This window comes from Balaenoptera musculus, chromosome 3 (assembly GCF_009873245.2).
Source record: "Balaenoptera musculus isolate JJ_BM4_2016_0621 chromosome 3, mBalMus1.pri.v3, whole genome shotgun sequence".
Taxonomy (NCBI): Eukaryota; Metazoa; Chordata; class Mammalia; order Artiodactyla; family Balaenopteridae; genus Balaenoptera; species Balaenoptera musculus.
Window position 1 is genome coordinate 46,711,473 of NC_045787.1, and position 15,320 is coordinate 46,726,792.

Sequence of the window (15,320 nt, forward strand, 5' to 3'; positions counted from 1 at the left end):
AGGTCTGAGGGACTGAAGGAAGTATTGAGAATGCTTCTCTAGTGGAGACACGTGCTTCCTTGAGGACCTGTGAATTTAAGAGTTGGTTTTCAGACTCCTTTGTCTCTTCCTAAGGACTTCTTGCTCCAAAGTGAGAGAATGATTTCTTACTGAACTTAATCCTGTCTAAACACTGGAAGCAAGCCTTAAGTCAGGTTCTAGCTTTAAATCATAGCTCCACAACTGAAGTAGACCTATATCACCTTGGGGTATGGAACTGCAGGAAAAATCCTATATTGTCTTACACCTGATTACTCAGGAGTTTGTGACAGATCGCACAATTAACTATGTGAAAGATATGGTAGGGAGAGAAGCAGTATGATGGTCTTTCTGCTATTCACAAGATCTTGATTTTGTTTAGAGAACCAATATATGTTTATGGATGGATTCCACAGTTTCAGAAGTGCAGTACTTGGTCTGAATCAGTGATTTTCACAGCACTCCTTAGGGCTCTAACAGTGTGAGGAGGTTGCCTCTAGGGAAGGGGAGGAGAGAAAAGGTAAGTTGTACTTTGGACACCTGCCTGCCTCAACCAGAGAAGCTCTGCTTTGAACAGTTTCATAAATTCGACCTCTATTAAAGAAGGTATTTTTAGAGACAAGAGTTTGAAAATTATTGACACCTCTGCCTCTTACCAACTGAGCCTAATTTTTATACTCAGAAATCTGGTTCACAAATACTAGTACAGTTCCTGTTAAGCTGATGAATATCAGGTTTTATTAAATGATTATGTGGTCTCTTTCTATATCAGAATAGATTTCTGTTCATTAGTAAGTAGTGCCTGATGATAACCAAATTAAATAGATTAATGAAGGGTATTAGTAATTTCACGGACTAATAAATAAATATGTATATTTAAAAATTAAGACTAATGTATCACAAAATGTACTTTATTTATTTTCACTAAATTATCCATATTTAAAACTGTCATATATTCTATGAGTTAGTAATGGTAGCTAACAGTGCAGTCCTTGATGCTTTTAAGATCTTTGATAGATGACCAAGTACTATTTGATTTCTGTGAAACTGGATCTAGAAATCAATCAAATAATCAGCCATATCATATACATTTCAAATGTGAAAATAAAGTTTGGGCTAGGCCCCAAGCTTACAAGTGGCATAATTTTATAATTCTCTAAATTCTGATAATATTTGCCACTTTTAAAAATTAATTCCTTCAGTTTCTCTCTTTACCTCTCTATTGACAGCCCCAACTGTTCAAGTTGGATTCTCAAAGTGGGAAATCAAATACTTGATTATATTGGTTTATACCACACTGTGAGTGTCTGCTGATTTATTTATTTATTATTATTTATTTATTTATGGCTGTGTTGGGTCTTCGTTTCTGTGCGAGGGCTTTCTCTAGTTGCGGCGAGCGGGGGTCACTCTTCATCGCGGTGCGCGGGCCTCTCATTATCGCGGCCTCTCTTGTTGCGGAGCACAGGCTCCAGACGCGCAGGCTCAGTAGTTGTGGCTCACGGGCCTAGATGCTCCGCGGCATGTGGGATCTTCCCAGACCAGGGCTCGAACCCCTGTCCCCTGCATCGGCAGGCAGATTCTCAACCACTGTGCCACCAGGGAAGCCCAGTGTTTGCTACTTTTGAGAGGAGAATATACTCTTCCTTTTTTTATTAAGGGTGTACCATATTGGAATTTGCTTGGTTTAGTTAGCAACTTTCACTATAAAATGAAAATTTTTTTCCAGTCAGTCATAAATTTCCTCATTATAAGATAGTCTTTTAAAACCTGAAATTTCCGTATGATAATTGCTTAAAGCCCATTTAATTGGCTACAAAAATTTTTACCCCCCCTTTATTTTCCTTCCTTTTTTATGTGTATTTAAGACATTTAACTCGTTTGTCATGATTCAGATGTAGTCACAGCAGAATCACCTAATGTTAGTTTTTTGTGTTATTTTCTTAAATGCCCAAATTCTCAATATAAATATACTTTACACATTGAAGATAATTTAGCTTTACAAAGAACTGTAGAATGTATTAGATGAATAAAGTACTTTCAAGATACTGATTTCCTGCACATCAATCAAAGCCTGAAATGGCTGCTTCTCTTTCAGCTCTTCAAAGTGAACACATTGTTACATGGACTAAAATAGTATAAATCCATCATTTGAATTTTTCTTTTTAATGATTACCTCTTTTGGGGGGTGAGGGCAAGTGTAATACAGCTGCACTTTTTCTGAGAATCAAAAATTCCTTGCAGTTTAGAAAATAAATGATTTTTTACATAACATTTAAGTGTTTTTATTTTTAAAAACATAATAATTTTCAATGTTGATTTCCACAGTAATGGAAAGTCAGTAAATGAAGTAAAATACTAGACATTTCTAAGACTTATGTGCTTGATTTGGGACTAGAATCAGAAATCAGAAAACCTATTTAATTTTTGACTTGAATCTTTCTAGATTATTGTAATAGACCCTTTTAATATACATTTGTTGGTTGAATAACATTTGGAACTTTAAATTTTGTTTGCTTATAATATTACTATGGAACTCTTAAAAAAATAAAAGTAAATAAGAGTTTATTGTCCATGTGGAAAGCACAGATACAATTTGCATTAGATTCATCTTTTTTTCTTAAATTGTGATATTCTTCCTATGTACTTTCAGACCTAAATTTTATTTATGGCTTTTGAAAAATTGATGAAGTCAGAATTAAACAAAAGAATATTGGTGTGCTATAAACTTGCCACAAAATGTTTACGCTAATACAGGAAATAGGTCCCTTGGGATTTTTCTGCTGTTTTTCTGGGTATAGTTTAAGACCTTTCAGCTTTGGGTCCTGAAAAGTTAAACCATATTATATAAAGCATTTTAGAATAACCAAGTGTTTTATATAAGTTTTGGATTTTCTAAGATAGAAGAAGCTGAGATTCCTTATGGGAAAACTGTAAGAATGGGAAAGCTAATAAGAATTTAGGTAGTCCATTGAACTAGTTGGCAGTCTTAAAAATTCTGAAAGCTTATCTGGAAGTTCTCTTTAATTGCTTTTAAAAAGTGTGACCTGCTGAGACCTGCTGAGATAGTCTTCCATGCTCACATAAATATATGTAGAATATGTCAAATTATAGACTCATCACATTTTCAAGTAGGAATGCCTCATTTGATCACTATGGGAAAATAATAGCTTATGATAGTTATGAATAAAATGTTAGTTTTTAATTGGATATCTGTAATGATACCATGTGCAAACTTTGTAAATGCTAATTTTAAAATCTTAAATGGAAAATGCGTACTGTTTGGGAGTCAGAAAAATGCTAGGTACAAATACTGGCTATACTACTTTAATTACCATGTATATTTGATAATCTCATCACCCGATGCCTCTTTTTCCTCATCTCTAAAAGATTGTTTTAAAGATAAGAGATAACATATGAAAGGCACCTAAACATTGCCTGGTACATAGCAGGTTCTTAATTTAAAAAATGCTACATCTGAGTAACTTCAGTCAGATTATGCTTTAAGTCATATGGAAAATGACTTTCAGTGTAAGGATTCTTATTTAGTATTCTTAATTGATGTTTTTAAACAAAATTTACAAGGGTTCAGAATAACAAGGTTTAAAGTCCCCAAATCTAACATATGTCGTATGGTTCTTGACTTTCAATAGCCCCTCACTTTCATATATTATGCATTGACACTTCTAAGCCTCCTTTCGTATGCAAAATTCAGTCTTTTAGATACATCACCACACAAACTGATTTAGAATTATCACCTGGTTTGCAACTGATCTCTGCTACTGGGGTAAAGGGCCAGAACATCAGTCAGACAGAAAGGGTCTTACCTTGGCCATCCTACCCTACTTCATTACTATTCCTCCAAGCCAGGGGCTCCTGTCAGGCATCAAAGGCCTGAATCTTGCTTGTTTTGAGGGAGATAGCTGTCTCAGAGATGTGTCACTTTACTCAGCCCAATCTCTTCCACCCCAAAGTCACCTCTGAATTCCATTCATCTCTCCTCGCAGTGCCCCACCAGTGGGAAATATTGGGCTGGAAGTAGACAGCTGGTTGAAAACCCTCACCAAGATCACACGTACTAGTGGTCACGACCAATATAGGCTTCACCTTTGATTTGGTACTGATGGAAGAAATTCCTTTTCCACTATAATAGATATCTGTGAGTTCTGATGCTTCAAAATTAAAGATTAAAGCCTGCTTAAATATTTTCCCTGGCCTGTGTGGATGGATTAAGGAAGGAGCATTGGCCCAGGGAAGGAGAGATGTCTGATGTCTAAGTCTGCTGTTTCATTCTTCTGGACCATTGGTGTCACCTGCCTCAGACTGGTACCTGTCAAGGGTCTTACTCATCAGTAGCGTCACTAAGACCCTAGGAAGGCAGTATTTGAGGTACCAAATGAGAAATTTTATAAATTTCTAACCCAACCATCCTTTTAACGTGTAAGTCTTGTTCAGCTTTCAAATGTGTAAGAACACACTGTAGGTAGAGGAAAGGGAAATTATTTCTAAATAAAAAACAAAAGAAAATCTCCTGCCATTAATGATTCTTGCAGAACCATTCTTTATCAAGATGGTTACAAAATGATTTTCCAGCTCTGGCACTTGCTGCACATTTACTGTTTAGCACTGTGGTAAGCAACAGCTCCTTTATCTCTTTATTTATTTATCCATCTATTTATCTATATCTTTAGTAGTTGCCTTTATGGGTTCCTTTTTTTTTTTTTTTTTCCAATGGTATATAGTTCTTAAGCATTTTGGTCTCAGGATCCTTTTAAAACTCTTCACGATTATTGAAAAAGCTTGTTTATGAGATATGTATTAATATTGATCATATTGAAACTGAAACAGAATTTTTAAAATGTTTAATTCATTAAAAATAACCCTAATAAATGTAATAAATGCTTACAGAAAGAATATATTTTTGATCAGAAGTAACTATACTTTCCCAAACAGAAACATTTAGAGAAAAGAGTAGCATTGCTTTGTTTTACAGATCCCCTAATGTGTGGCTTAATAAAAGACAGCTAGATTTTTCATATCTGTTTCCTCATTCAGTATGTTACTATATCACATATCATGTAGCCTCTGGAAAACTCCACTGTACATTCATGAAAAAATCAAAGTGAAAGAGACAAATAACATCTTAGTATTATTAAAATAGGTTTGGCCTCACAGACACCTTAAAAGAGTCATAAGTACCCCTCAGACTTCCCTATCACACTTTGACAATTGCTGGTCTATAATTCCTGGATTATTTTGGTGCTCAGGTTATCCCAGATTTAGCCAGTGTCGGCTAAGCTGGCCCTTAAGCTGGCCCTTAAGCTGGCCCTTAAGTCCTTGTGATAGGCCCCTATTATCATTATTATCATTGTTTTTTTCTTTCTTTTTTTTTTTATTTGAGAATTCTTGTTTTCTGACATAGCAAGATGCTCCAGGCTCATCTTGAACCCACCCTGCCCTAGGCCTGGAATCAGCCATTTTCCTGAGGAATCCTGGTTTCTTTTGGTGGATAATGGCGTAGAGGCCAAGATTTGGGCTCTAGGGGTCCTTATTGCTATTAGGGTCTTTGCTTCTAGGCTCTTTCTGCAAATAGAACCAGGAAAATATATATATATGTATACATGGAAATACATATATCTGTGTATAAATACTTATCTATCTCATTTATCATAAGTAACTGATATCTCCAGTTTCATCTGACCCCTGTACTTTTTTACCTTTCCCATTACATATCTGTATGTCCTTCCACAATGAGAACCCTGCTTCCAATAACATTAACAACATTTACTCATTTGCTGAATCATATAATATATCTAGAGTAGTTTCAGAATTGCCTCGCCCATACCACTACAGAAAACAAACATACTACAAACAGTTCAGGATGTGTTTGCAGTTCTTTTCCTTCCTGAAACTTAGGGTACATAGGCACATACCACTTTCTTTTCTTTCCCCATTCAGTGTGGTTATGTTATTAGTCTGAAATAAAGTTGGGTTTATTTGTTTCAGTTTGCTTTCATTTCCTTTTTTTTTTTCCCTTTCAAATCCATGTTGATTTAATTTTTTGAATACACAGAACATTAACATGCTTTCAAACTTATTGAGAAGTGTATACTCAGACAAGTACCACTCCCTTCCTACTTCTAAGATCTCTGCCCTCTTCTTTCAAACCTAACATAAGATTGTACATAACATAGGATTTTATGAGATGAAGGGTAAACACAATCCAAGCAAGACTTTGATGTTCATCAGCCGTTTCCTATCCGCAGGAATTTCTTACTGGTATGTTGGTTCCTATGCCCTGTATAACTATATGTTCTGCTGGACCTGTCTCTGTAGACCAGTGTGGTTTTCGAAATGCGGTCCACAAGATGACTTCAGCAGGTACAAAGACAGCCTGTTACATTTTTAAGATATATCTGTTTTATGTATGTTTGAACACAAAATACAACTAGTGTATTTAGTCAGTGATTTCATGGGGTTTTTTGGGGGGGGTAAAGTAAAAAGTGATTATTGGAGAAAAAAGCAAGCCAAATTAAAGAAAAATATTAGGAATATAATACTACAAAGTGTGACCAAAATTGCAAAGCTGGTACTTGAATGACTGAAGTTGAGGACTCTCTGCTCTAGCTCCTCTTTCCGGAGTCTGTGTCCAGGGTTCTTACTCTATCCCAGAAACCCAGTAGAACAGATGAAATCCATCTTTTACCTAAACCCATCATCTACCTGATACCTGAAAGGGAATCTTGCCTTTTTTTCTTTTAACTGAATGGATTCCATATTTTTTTAAATAAAGGAATAGGAAATCTGCTATCCTCATAGGGCAATTAGTTCAATGGCAGGTAGCTTTACATTTTTTTAAGTTTGGGAAATTGTACTGTTACTTACACAGTCTTTAAATCCGTGTACCATTGATCATTATGATCTACCTGAATTCGAACTTTTATTTTGACTGTTTTAATTAAATCTAATATTGTTTAATATTAAGTAAAACACCATGTAAATATGGTGTTTTACTTAATACTCATTGAGTACACCACTGTCAATTGTTTATTGTTGTATTAGGACTTATTAAACCTATTCATAGATTAAAAGTTTTTGTTATTAAGTTAATTTTTTTTTAATTTATTTATTTTATTTATTTATCTTTGGCTGCTTTGGGTCTTCATTGCTGTGCACGGGCTTTCTCTAGTTGCGGCGAGCGGGGACTACTCTTCGTTGCAGTGTGTGGGCTTCTCCTTGCGGTGGCTTCTCTTGTTGAGGAGTACAGGCTCTAGGCTTATGAGCTTCAGTAGTTGTGGCTCGCGGGCTCTAGAGCGCAGGCTCAGTAGTTGTGGCACCGGACTTAGTTGCTCCGCGGCATGTGGGATCTTCCCAGACCAGGGCTCGAACCCATGTCCCCAGCATTGGCAGGCAGATTCTTAACCACTCCTCCACCAGGGAAGTCCCTAAGTTAATTTTTAAATGTAAATTAGACCCTAAAATTTTGACACTTGAGTAAGTACTTAAATTTGCTCCATTTAGTAGATGGCAATTTTTTTTTGCTATGAGAAGTAGGATTGTCTTTACAACTCTTGTGTGAAAGCATATTAGAATGAGCAAGTGTACAATTTGTGCATAATTTCTTACTCAGTGGGAGGAATAAGTTTTATTCCCAATTCATAAAAATTGTACAGAATGGAGTAGTCTTAAAACAATTTATTTGGAGGGAAAAGGCCATATCTGATTACCAAGAGTTTATTCAATAAATTAATGGCCTTATTTTATATTGCTAAAGATGTGTACATGCATTTCATAAACCTTTGATGTCATCTATTTGTAAACAAAGGTTTTTTTTCAGCTATTATCTGTGACTAACTCATGAATTACTCTTCCTGTCTTTCCATATACACACAAATAGGTATGAATTTTGATTCTTAAAACTCTTAGGATACCTTAAATGAAGTTTGTAAACTTGAGGGTAGGAATAAAAAGTTAATTTTTATGTCACAGACATATAGATATACTTACTTATATATGCATTTAGTGGTGCTGCTGGAATGGTAGACCTCTCTGTTCTCTCCCTATGCACTAAATTTCATTGACATACACTTAAAAGCTTATAGAACACACATGTACTTTCAGAAGGCCATCTGTTAGCATTTCGTATTTTAGACGATAATTTTCTTTTCTGTACTTGTTATTGCTAAAAAGATATACTTACCTCCTGGTATTTAGGTAAGGAATATATGAAGACACAGATATTTTGACTCTTTCAAACATTTTGAAAATTGTCATGTAAACATACTTTAGTAAATTTAGTCTATGCTAAATTTATGGTAACTCTTGTTATTATGATGTGTTTATATATGTAGATATAAATAGCATTTTAGTAAAAATATATGTATATATGTTGAGCCTCTGCTGTGAGAGTAATGCAGCTGTCATTGTTAGAGGCTCCTTTTACCCTAATTCTTGTCCCTTCAACCTGGGGACTTTACTACTAATCCCTTGTCCTACTGTGTATTTATTGGATAAGATAAGCAAAAGGTAACTCCTCTTTATAAAACTTGTAGAACCTCTGTATTAGGATTAAATCAGCCCAGTTAAATGAGTCCATAATAAAATGCAGAGATTCCCTGAGCTCATCTCAGAGTTATTAGCCATTAATGGCTTGTCTAGGAAATCCTAGTCTTTCACTTACTATTACTAAGGCAGAGGAAATAAAAGTAGCCACTCAGTATTCTTAGGCTACCTTTTGTGACTCCCTTTCTCCTGCACAGTCACTCCTAGAAATTTCTTTGTCTGCAATTGAAGGATTTTTTTTTTTTTTTTTTTCTTTTTTGCCACACCTTCCTTGCGGCATTCTAGATCTTAGTTCCACGACCAGGGATGGAACCCATGCCCCCTGCATTGGGAGCGCAGAGTCTTAATCACTGGACTAGCAGGGAAGTCCCGAAGGAATATTTTAATGTAGAATTTCAGGTAGTTTAGGAGAGAGATATGCAGGCAACAAAGTCAATTTCTAGAATTATGTGACCCAGTCTATTTGGCATAGTGTAAGGTTGGCCTAAGAGTGGGAAGAGAAAGTGGTATTTTGCAAGGCCCAGGTTTCTCTCCCTGACTGGTCTGACCATTGTTAAGCCATACTTCTCCTCTCATCATTACCTACCAATACCTTCTCTGTTTTAGCCTGCATTCCCTGGAGTAGGCAAGCACATTTGTTAACTGTTGGGAAGTAGAAACTTACCTGGTTTCCTCAGGATCAAAGTTTCAATGACAAAGTAATATGTTTTGAAATCACCATTTTGACAAAGCTGCTGCTGCTTTGAAAGGATATAATCAAGGCTTTTTTTTCTAATTGACATATAGTTGTTTTACAATATTTTATTAGTTTCAGGTGTATGGCAAAGTGTTTCAGTTTTATATATATATATATATATATATATATATATGTATATATATATACTTTTCAGATTGTTTTCCATTATAGCTTATCATAAGATATTGAAAATATTTCCCTGTGCTATACAGTAAATCCTTGTTGCTTATCTATTTTATGTATAGTAGTTTGTACCTATTAATCCCATATTCCTAATTAATCCTTCCTTTTCCTCCCTTTCCCCTTTGGTAACCATAAGTTTGTTTTCTATGTCTGTGAGTCTTTCTGTTTTGAAAATAAGTTCATTTGTATTAGTTTTTAGATTCCACAAATTAGTGATATCATATGGTATTTGTCTTTCTCTTTCTGACTTACTTCACTTAGTATGATAATCTCTAGGTCCATAGTTGCTGCAAAAGGCAATATTTCATTCTTTTTTGTGGCCAAGTAATAGTCCATAGTGTATATATATACCGCATCTCCTTTATCCATTCATCTGTTGATGGACGCTTAGGTTACTTCCATATTTGGCTATTGTAAATAGTGCTGCTATGAACATTGTAGTATATGTATCTTTTCAAATTAGAGTTTTCTCTAATTTGGATATATGCCCAGGAGTGGGATTGCTGGGTCATATGATAACTCTGTTTTTAGTTTTTTAAGGAACCTCCATATTATTTTCCATAGTGGGGCCATGAATTTGATTCCCTTATGCAGTAGCAGCAGCCACTGGCACCTCTAATATATATACCTGCAGAGTTTGAAGGAGTTAAACATTCTGTTGTTTATTAAAATGTTTTTTATTGGCCTGCAAATTAATTGGTTTCTCTTTTTCTGTACACAGAATCTAGACTTATTCTACCAAAATTAACTTTGCATACTATGTAGGAAATTTTAAATTTCTGAAGTAGTTTAGAAACTGCTTTTTCTAATATACCTAATTCTAAATGAAATCTATTCTTTTCCCTGTTAATTCTCTTATCATAGGAGGAGGTGTGTAATATCTAAAGAGAAAATATTTTGTGTAGTAACTACTGTGTCATGGGTTCATTTAAAAATGTAATAATCACTTTTGCCTTACAGGACAAACAATTCGAGAGAAAAGAATTGTAGAATCAGCAAATAAAAGAGAAATAGACTATGAAGTAGGGGATATCCCAACAGAATGGGAAGGTAAGTTTCTGCTTTTAGTAGTGTCTTCTGGAAGGCAAATAGTTTATATACAAAATCAATAAGAGCATAACATTATTTCATGTTCTTTGAAAAAACTTTTACAATCTGAATCCATGAAACTTTTTTTAAACTTTGCATTTCTTTGAAAGTTGTGAAGGTGCCACATTTTAGTAAGAGAACATAGTGAAAAGAACTGTGAAGCATTAGCAGAGCTGAGACTAGGGTGAGGCAAGCAAAGCTTCTTAGATGGAGAATTGAAGAAGGCATTCACTTTGATATGCTGGCCCTGCACTTATACAACCTCAGGATTTGAATTCTGTTTCTGGCGGTCTACCCACATGAACGTGGGAAAGTAACTCATACCTCTCAGTCTTAGTTTCCTCTTTTATAAATTGTGGATAATACTTGCTGTAGATGCCATTTGGAATATTTGTTCAACTTACAGTGACCCCATTAGCTGCCCCCATGTTTAGACAAGGATGGACACTTGATCCCTGTCAGGACTTTGGAATTAAGGTAAAAAAATGAAAGAAAGAGAAAATAGTAGCAGTCTTTCCATAAGGCTGGAATAGTATCATATGAACTTGGTAGCACATGGGTGGCTATCTTCAATCCACTATCTAAACTTTGTTGCAGAAAAAAACCTTCTTTATCTGCTAAGAAGAAAATGGAAACCAGTCTGCAAAGAGAAGTACAGTTAACCCTTGAACAACACAGGTGTTTGTTTTTTGTTCTGAACAACACAGGTTAGAAGCAGGTCCACTTATACGCAGATTTTTTTTCAGTAAGTTCATACTATGGTATTACACGATCCGTGGTTAGTTGAATCTGCAGATGTGTAACTGCAGATATGGAAGTCCAACTGTTAAGTTATAGGTGGATTTTTGACTATGAGGGGGTCAGTGCCCCTAATCCCTGTGTTGTTCAAGAGTCAACTTTATGTAGCAAGGCAGAGAATATTTCCTAGGTTTTCAGCAACTTTCCAATTCCCAGTTCCATTTCTTTCTGAATGAAGTTCATCTGCAAGTCTGCCTTCAGGTTCTAAGTGCCATCCCACATCTGTGTTATAAATTTCCCCTTTTTTCTTACTGGTTCTTAGCCTAGTGCCTGGCACGTAGGAAGGCACATAGTAAGTGCTCAGTAAGTATATATTAAATACTTGAAATCTAGCTTGAGTTAACCCTTGTTATTTGCAACTAAAAGAACCTTAACTAAAATACCAATACCTATCTTATATATCACTTAATATTTGTCAAGTGTTTACCTGTATACCTGGTATTACGCCATTGCTTTACAATCATGACATTGTTTTAATTATCACAATAATCCTATGAGGTAGACACTGTAGTTATACCCATTTAATAGATAGGGAATCTAAGTTCTAGAAGGATGAGATAAACTGCCTGGGTAATACAGCTACATACTGTAAGCAGTGGACCCTTTGCTTCCTGGTGGGTTTAGCATTATACCTAACATATGGTAGCTATAGGCACTGAGTTATTTTTTAAATTTATTTATTTATTTTTATTTTTGACTGTGTTGGGTCTTCGTTTCTGTGCGAGGGCTTTCTCTAGTCGTGGCAAGCGGGGGCCACTCTTCATCGCGATGCGCGGGCCTCTGACTATCGCGGCCTCTCTTGTTGCGGAGCACAGGCTCCAGACGCGCAGGCTCAGTAATTGTGGCTCACGGGCCCAGTTGCTCCGCGGCATGTGGGATCTTCCCAGACCAGGGCTCGAACCCGTGTCCCCTGCATTGGCAGGCAGACTCTCAACCACTGCGCCACCAGGGAAGCCCACTGAGTTATTTTTATGTCAGCATGTGAGTGTAAATATTACCCTGGGCATATCTTTTCCATTTTTCTTTATTAGCTATGAAAATAGTAGAACTATGAGAAAAGAACATTAAAATGGGTAGATACCAGGGACTTTTTGAAGAAATGCAGAATATAAACTGGCAATGTCCAGGAGTAATTGAGCTTTCTTTCTTTCTTTTTTTAAAAATATTTATTTATTTAATTTATTTTTTTTTGGCTGCGTCGGGTGTTAGTTGCAGCATGCGGGATCTTCGTTGAGGCATGCAGTATCTTTCACTGCCGCGCAGGCTCTTCACTGTGGCCCGCAGGCTTCTCTCTAGTTGTGGCATGCAGGCTCCAGGGCATGGGCTCTGTAGTTTGCAGCACACAAGCTGTCTCGTTGAGGCACGTGAGCTCAGTAGTTGCGGCGCGCGGGCTTAGTTGCCCCGCAGCGTGTGGGATCTTAGTTCCCCTACCAGGCATCGAACCCATGCCGCCTGCATTGGAAGGCAGATTCTTTACCACTGGATCACCGGGGAAGTCCCTGAGCTTTTTTATTTTAACAGACTCTCCAATGTTATAAGCGACATTTGCAATTCTCAAATAATGCTTGCACCTTCTTATAATGAACGTATTTTATCATTTTTTCCAATAGTAATATAGAATTAAAATGTTTATAGAAATAAATTAAGTTATAAATAAACAAATAGATAGTGACTCATTTTTAAGCTTTTGAGACTTTCAGAGAATTAAAATGAAATTCTAATGCCTTTTTGGCTCTGTCCTGATCTTAATAATTCAGCATAACCCTCCCATGGGGCACACCCTTAAAACAAATGTATCAACCAAACATTGAAACAAAAATTATTTTTATAGTGTTGCATATCAATTAAATGTAAAAAATAAGAACTCCATACCATGAAAAAGTAAAGTAAAATATAAATAAATACACAAAACACTGTATACAGGAAAGGAAAGAAAAAAACTTAAAGTGAATAGTGTCAACCCCAAGTGAATCTAAAGTATTTTCAGGTCCAGACGAATACCGTATTTGTCAATTGTTAGTAGCAGAATACAGGTACCCACAGGCTGCATTTCCTGCCACGATATGTATTAAATGGTTCACCCTTTTCATTCATTTATTTAATAAACATCTATTGAGGACCTCTGAATTTATGGAGTTTACATTCTGTAGTGGGAGAGTGGGTGGAAGAAAGATAATAAATCAGATAAATAACTATATAGTATGTTAATGGCCACAGAAAATAAAGCAGATAAAGGGACTAGGAAGTGTTGGGGAGGGTTTTAGAGTTTTAAATAGTATAAAGAAATGGCCTGGTTGAGAAGATGACTTTTTTTTTTAATAAATTTATTTATTTTAATTTTTGGCTGTGTTGGGTCTTCGTTGCTGCACACAGGCTTTCTCTAGTTGCGGTGCACAGGCTTATTGTGGTGGCTTCTCTTGTTATGGAGCACAGGCTCTAGGTGCGTGGGCTTCATTAGTTGTGGTGCGCAGGCTCAGTAGTTGTGGCTCGCGGGCTCTAGAGCGCAGGCTCAGTAGTTGTGGTGCACGGGCTTAGTTGCTCCACGGCATGTGGGATCTTCCCAGACCAGGGATCGAACCCGTGTCCCCTGCATTGGCAGGCAGATTCTTAACCACTGTGCCACCAGGGAAGCCCTGAGAAGATGACTTTTGAATAAAGGCAGAAGAAGGAGCTGGTCATGAAGATAAGTAGCAGAGGAGCATTCCTGGAGAGCTAGTGCAAAAGCCCTGAAGCAGGAGCATGCTCAGGTTTTTAAGGAACAGCACAGAAGCTAGCGTGACTGGAGTAGAGCCAGAGGGAAAGTAATAGATGAGGTTAGAAAAGTAACAGGATGCTCAATCTTGTAGGCCTTATAGGCCATTGGAAGGACTCTGGCTTTTACTCTGAGATTGGAAGCCACTGGAAGGTTTTGAAAAGAGTAGTTGTATGCTCTGAATTATATTTAACAGGATCAGTCTGGCTGCTGCATTGCAAAGAGACTGAGTGGGGTCATAAAGAAAACTTGGAGACAGTATGCTCTTGTAATAACTCAGGCAAGGACTAATTGTGGCTTGGACCAGAGTAACAGTGGGAGTGGAAAGAAGTAGTTGCATTCTGGATCTCTTGTAAAAGTAGAGCCAATGAGATTTGCTGGCAGATTGGATGTGCAATGTGAGAGAAAGAGAGCAGTCAGTGATGACTGTTAAACTTTTGGGCCTCACCTGGAAAAGTGCAGTTGCCATTGACTGAGAGGGGCAAGACTGGAAGGAGCACATTTGGGGGAAAATGAGATCAAGTTTGAAAATGAAGTTTGAGATACCTATTAGATATCAAGTAGAGGTACTAAGTTGTTTATAAGCTAAGAATTTGGTGGAAAAATTTGGGCTGGAGATAAAATGTGGAAGTTGACAGCAAATAAATGGTATTGAAAAGCCAGGAGACAGGATGAGATCAGGGAATGTGTGTAAATAGAAAATGAGAAGTTCATACCATATGATTCAGCAGTCCCACTCTTGGACATATATCTGGAGAAAGCCATAATTCAAAATATACATGTACCCCAATGTTCATTGCAGCACACTTTACAATAGCCAAGACATGGAAGCATCCTAAGTTTCCAACAACAGAGAAATGGATAAAGAAGATGTGGTACATATATACAATGGAATATTACTCAGCCATAAAAAAGAATGAAATAATGCCATTTGCAGCAACATGGATAGACCTAGAGATTATGATACTAAATGAAGTAAGTCAGAGAAAGGCAAATATCATATGATATCGCTTATATGTGGAATCTAAAAAAATGGTACAAATGAACTTATTTACAAAATAGAAGTAGTGTCACAGATGTAAAAAACAAACTTATGGTTACCAAAGGTGAAAGGGGAGGGGGGAGGGATAAATTAGGAGTTTGGGATTAACATATACACACTACTATATATAAAATAGATAACCA

The 15,320-nt window shown here is 36.5% G+C and overlaps 1 protein-coding gene across 1 annotated transcript in view; it reads left to right on the forward strand.

Annotated features, from left to right (window-relative positions):
* Positions 1 to 15,320, forward strand: part of NDUFAF2 (NADH:ubiquinone oxidoreductase complex assembly factor 2) — a 180,137-nt gene that overhangs the window by 95,058 nt on the left and 69,759 nt on the right. Inside the window, exon 2 of the mRNA XM_036849307.1 lies at positions 10,457 to 10,546. Coding sequence (XP_036705202.1) covers positions 10,457 to 10,546 — 90 coding nt within the window. The remainder of the gene's footprint in view (positions 1 to 10,456; positions 10,547 to 15,320) is intronic.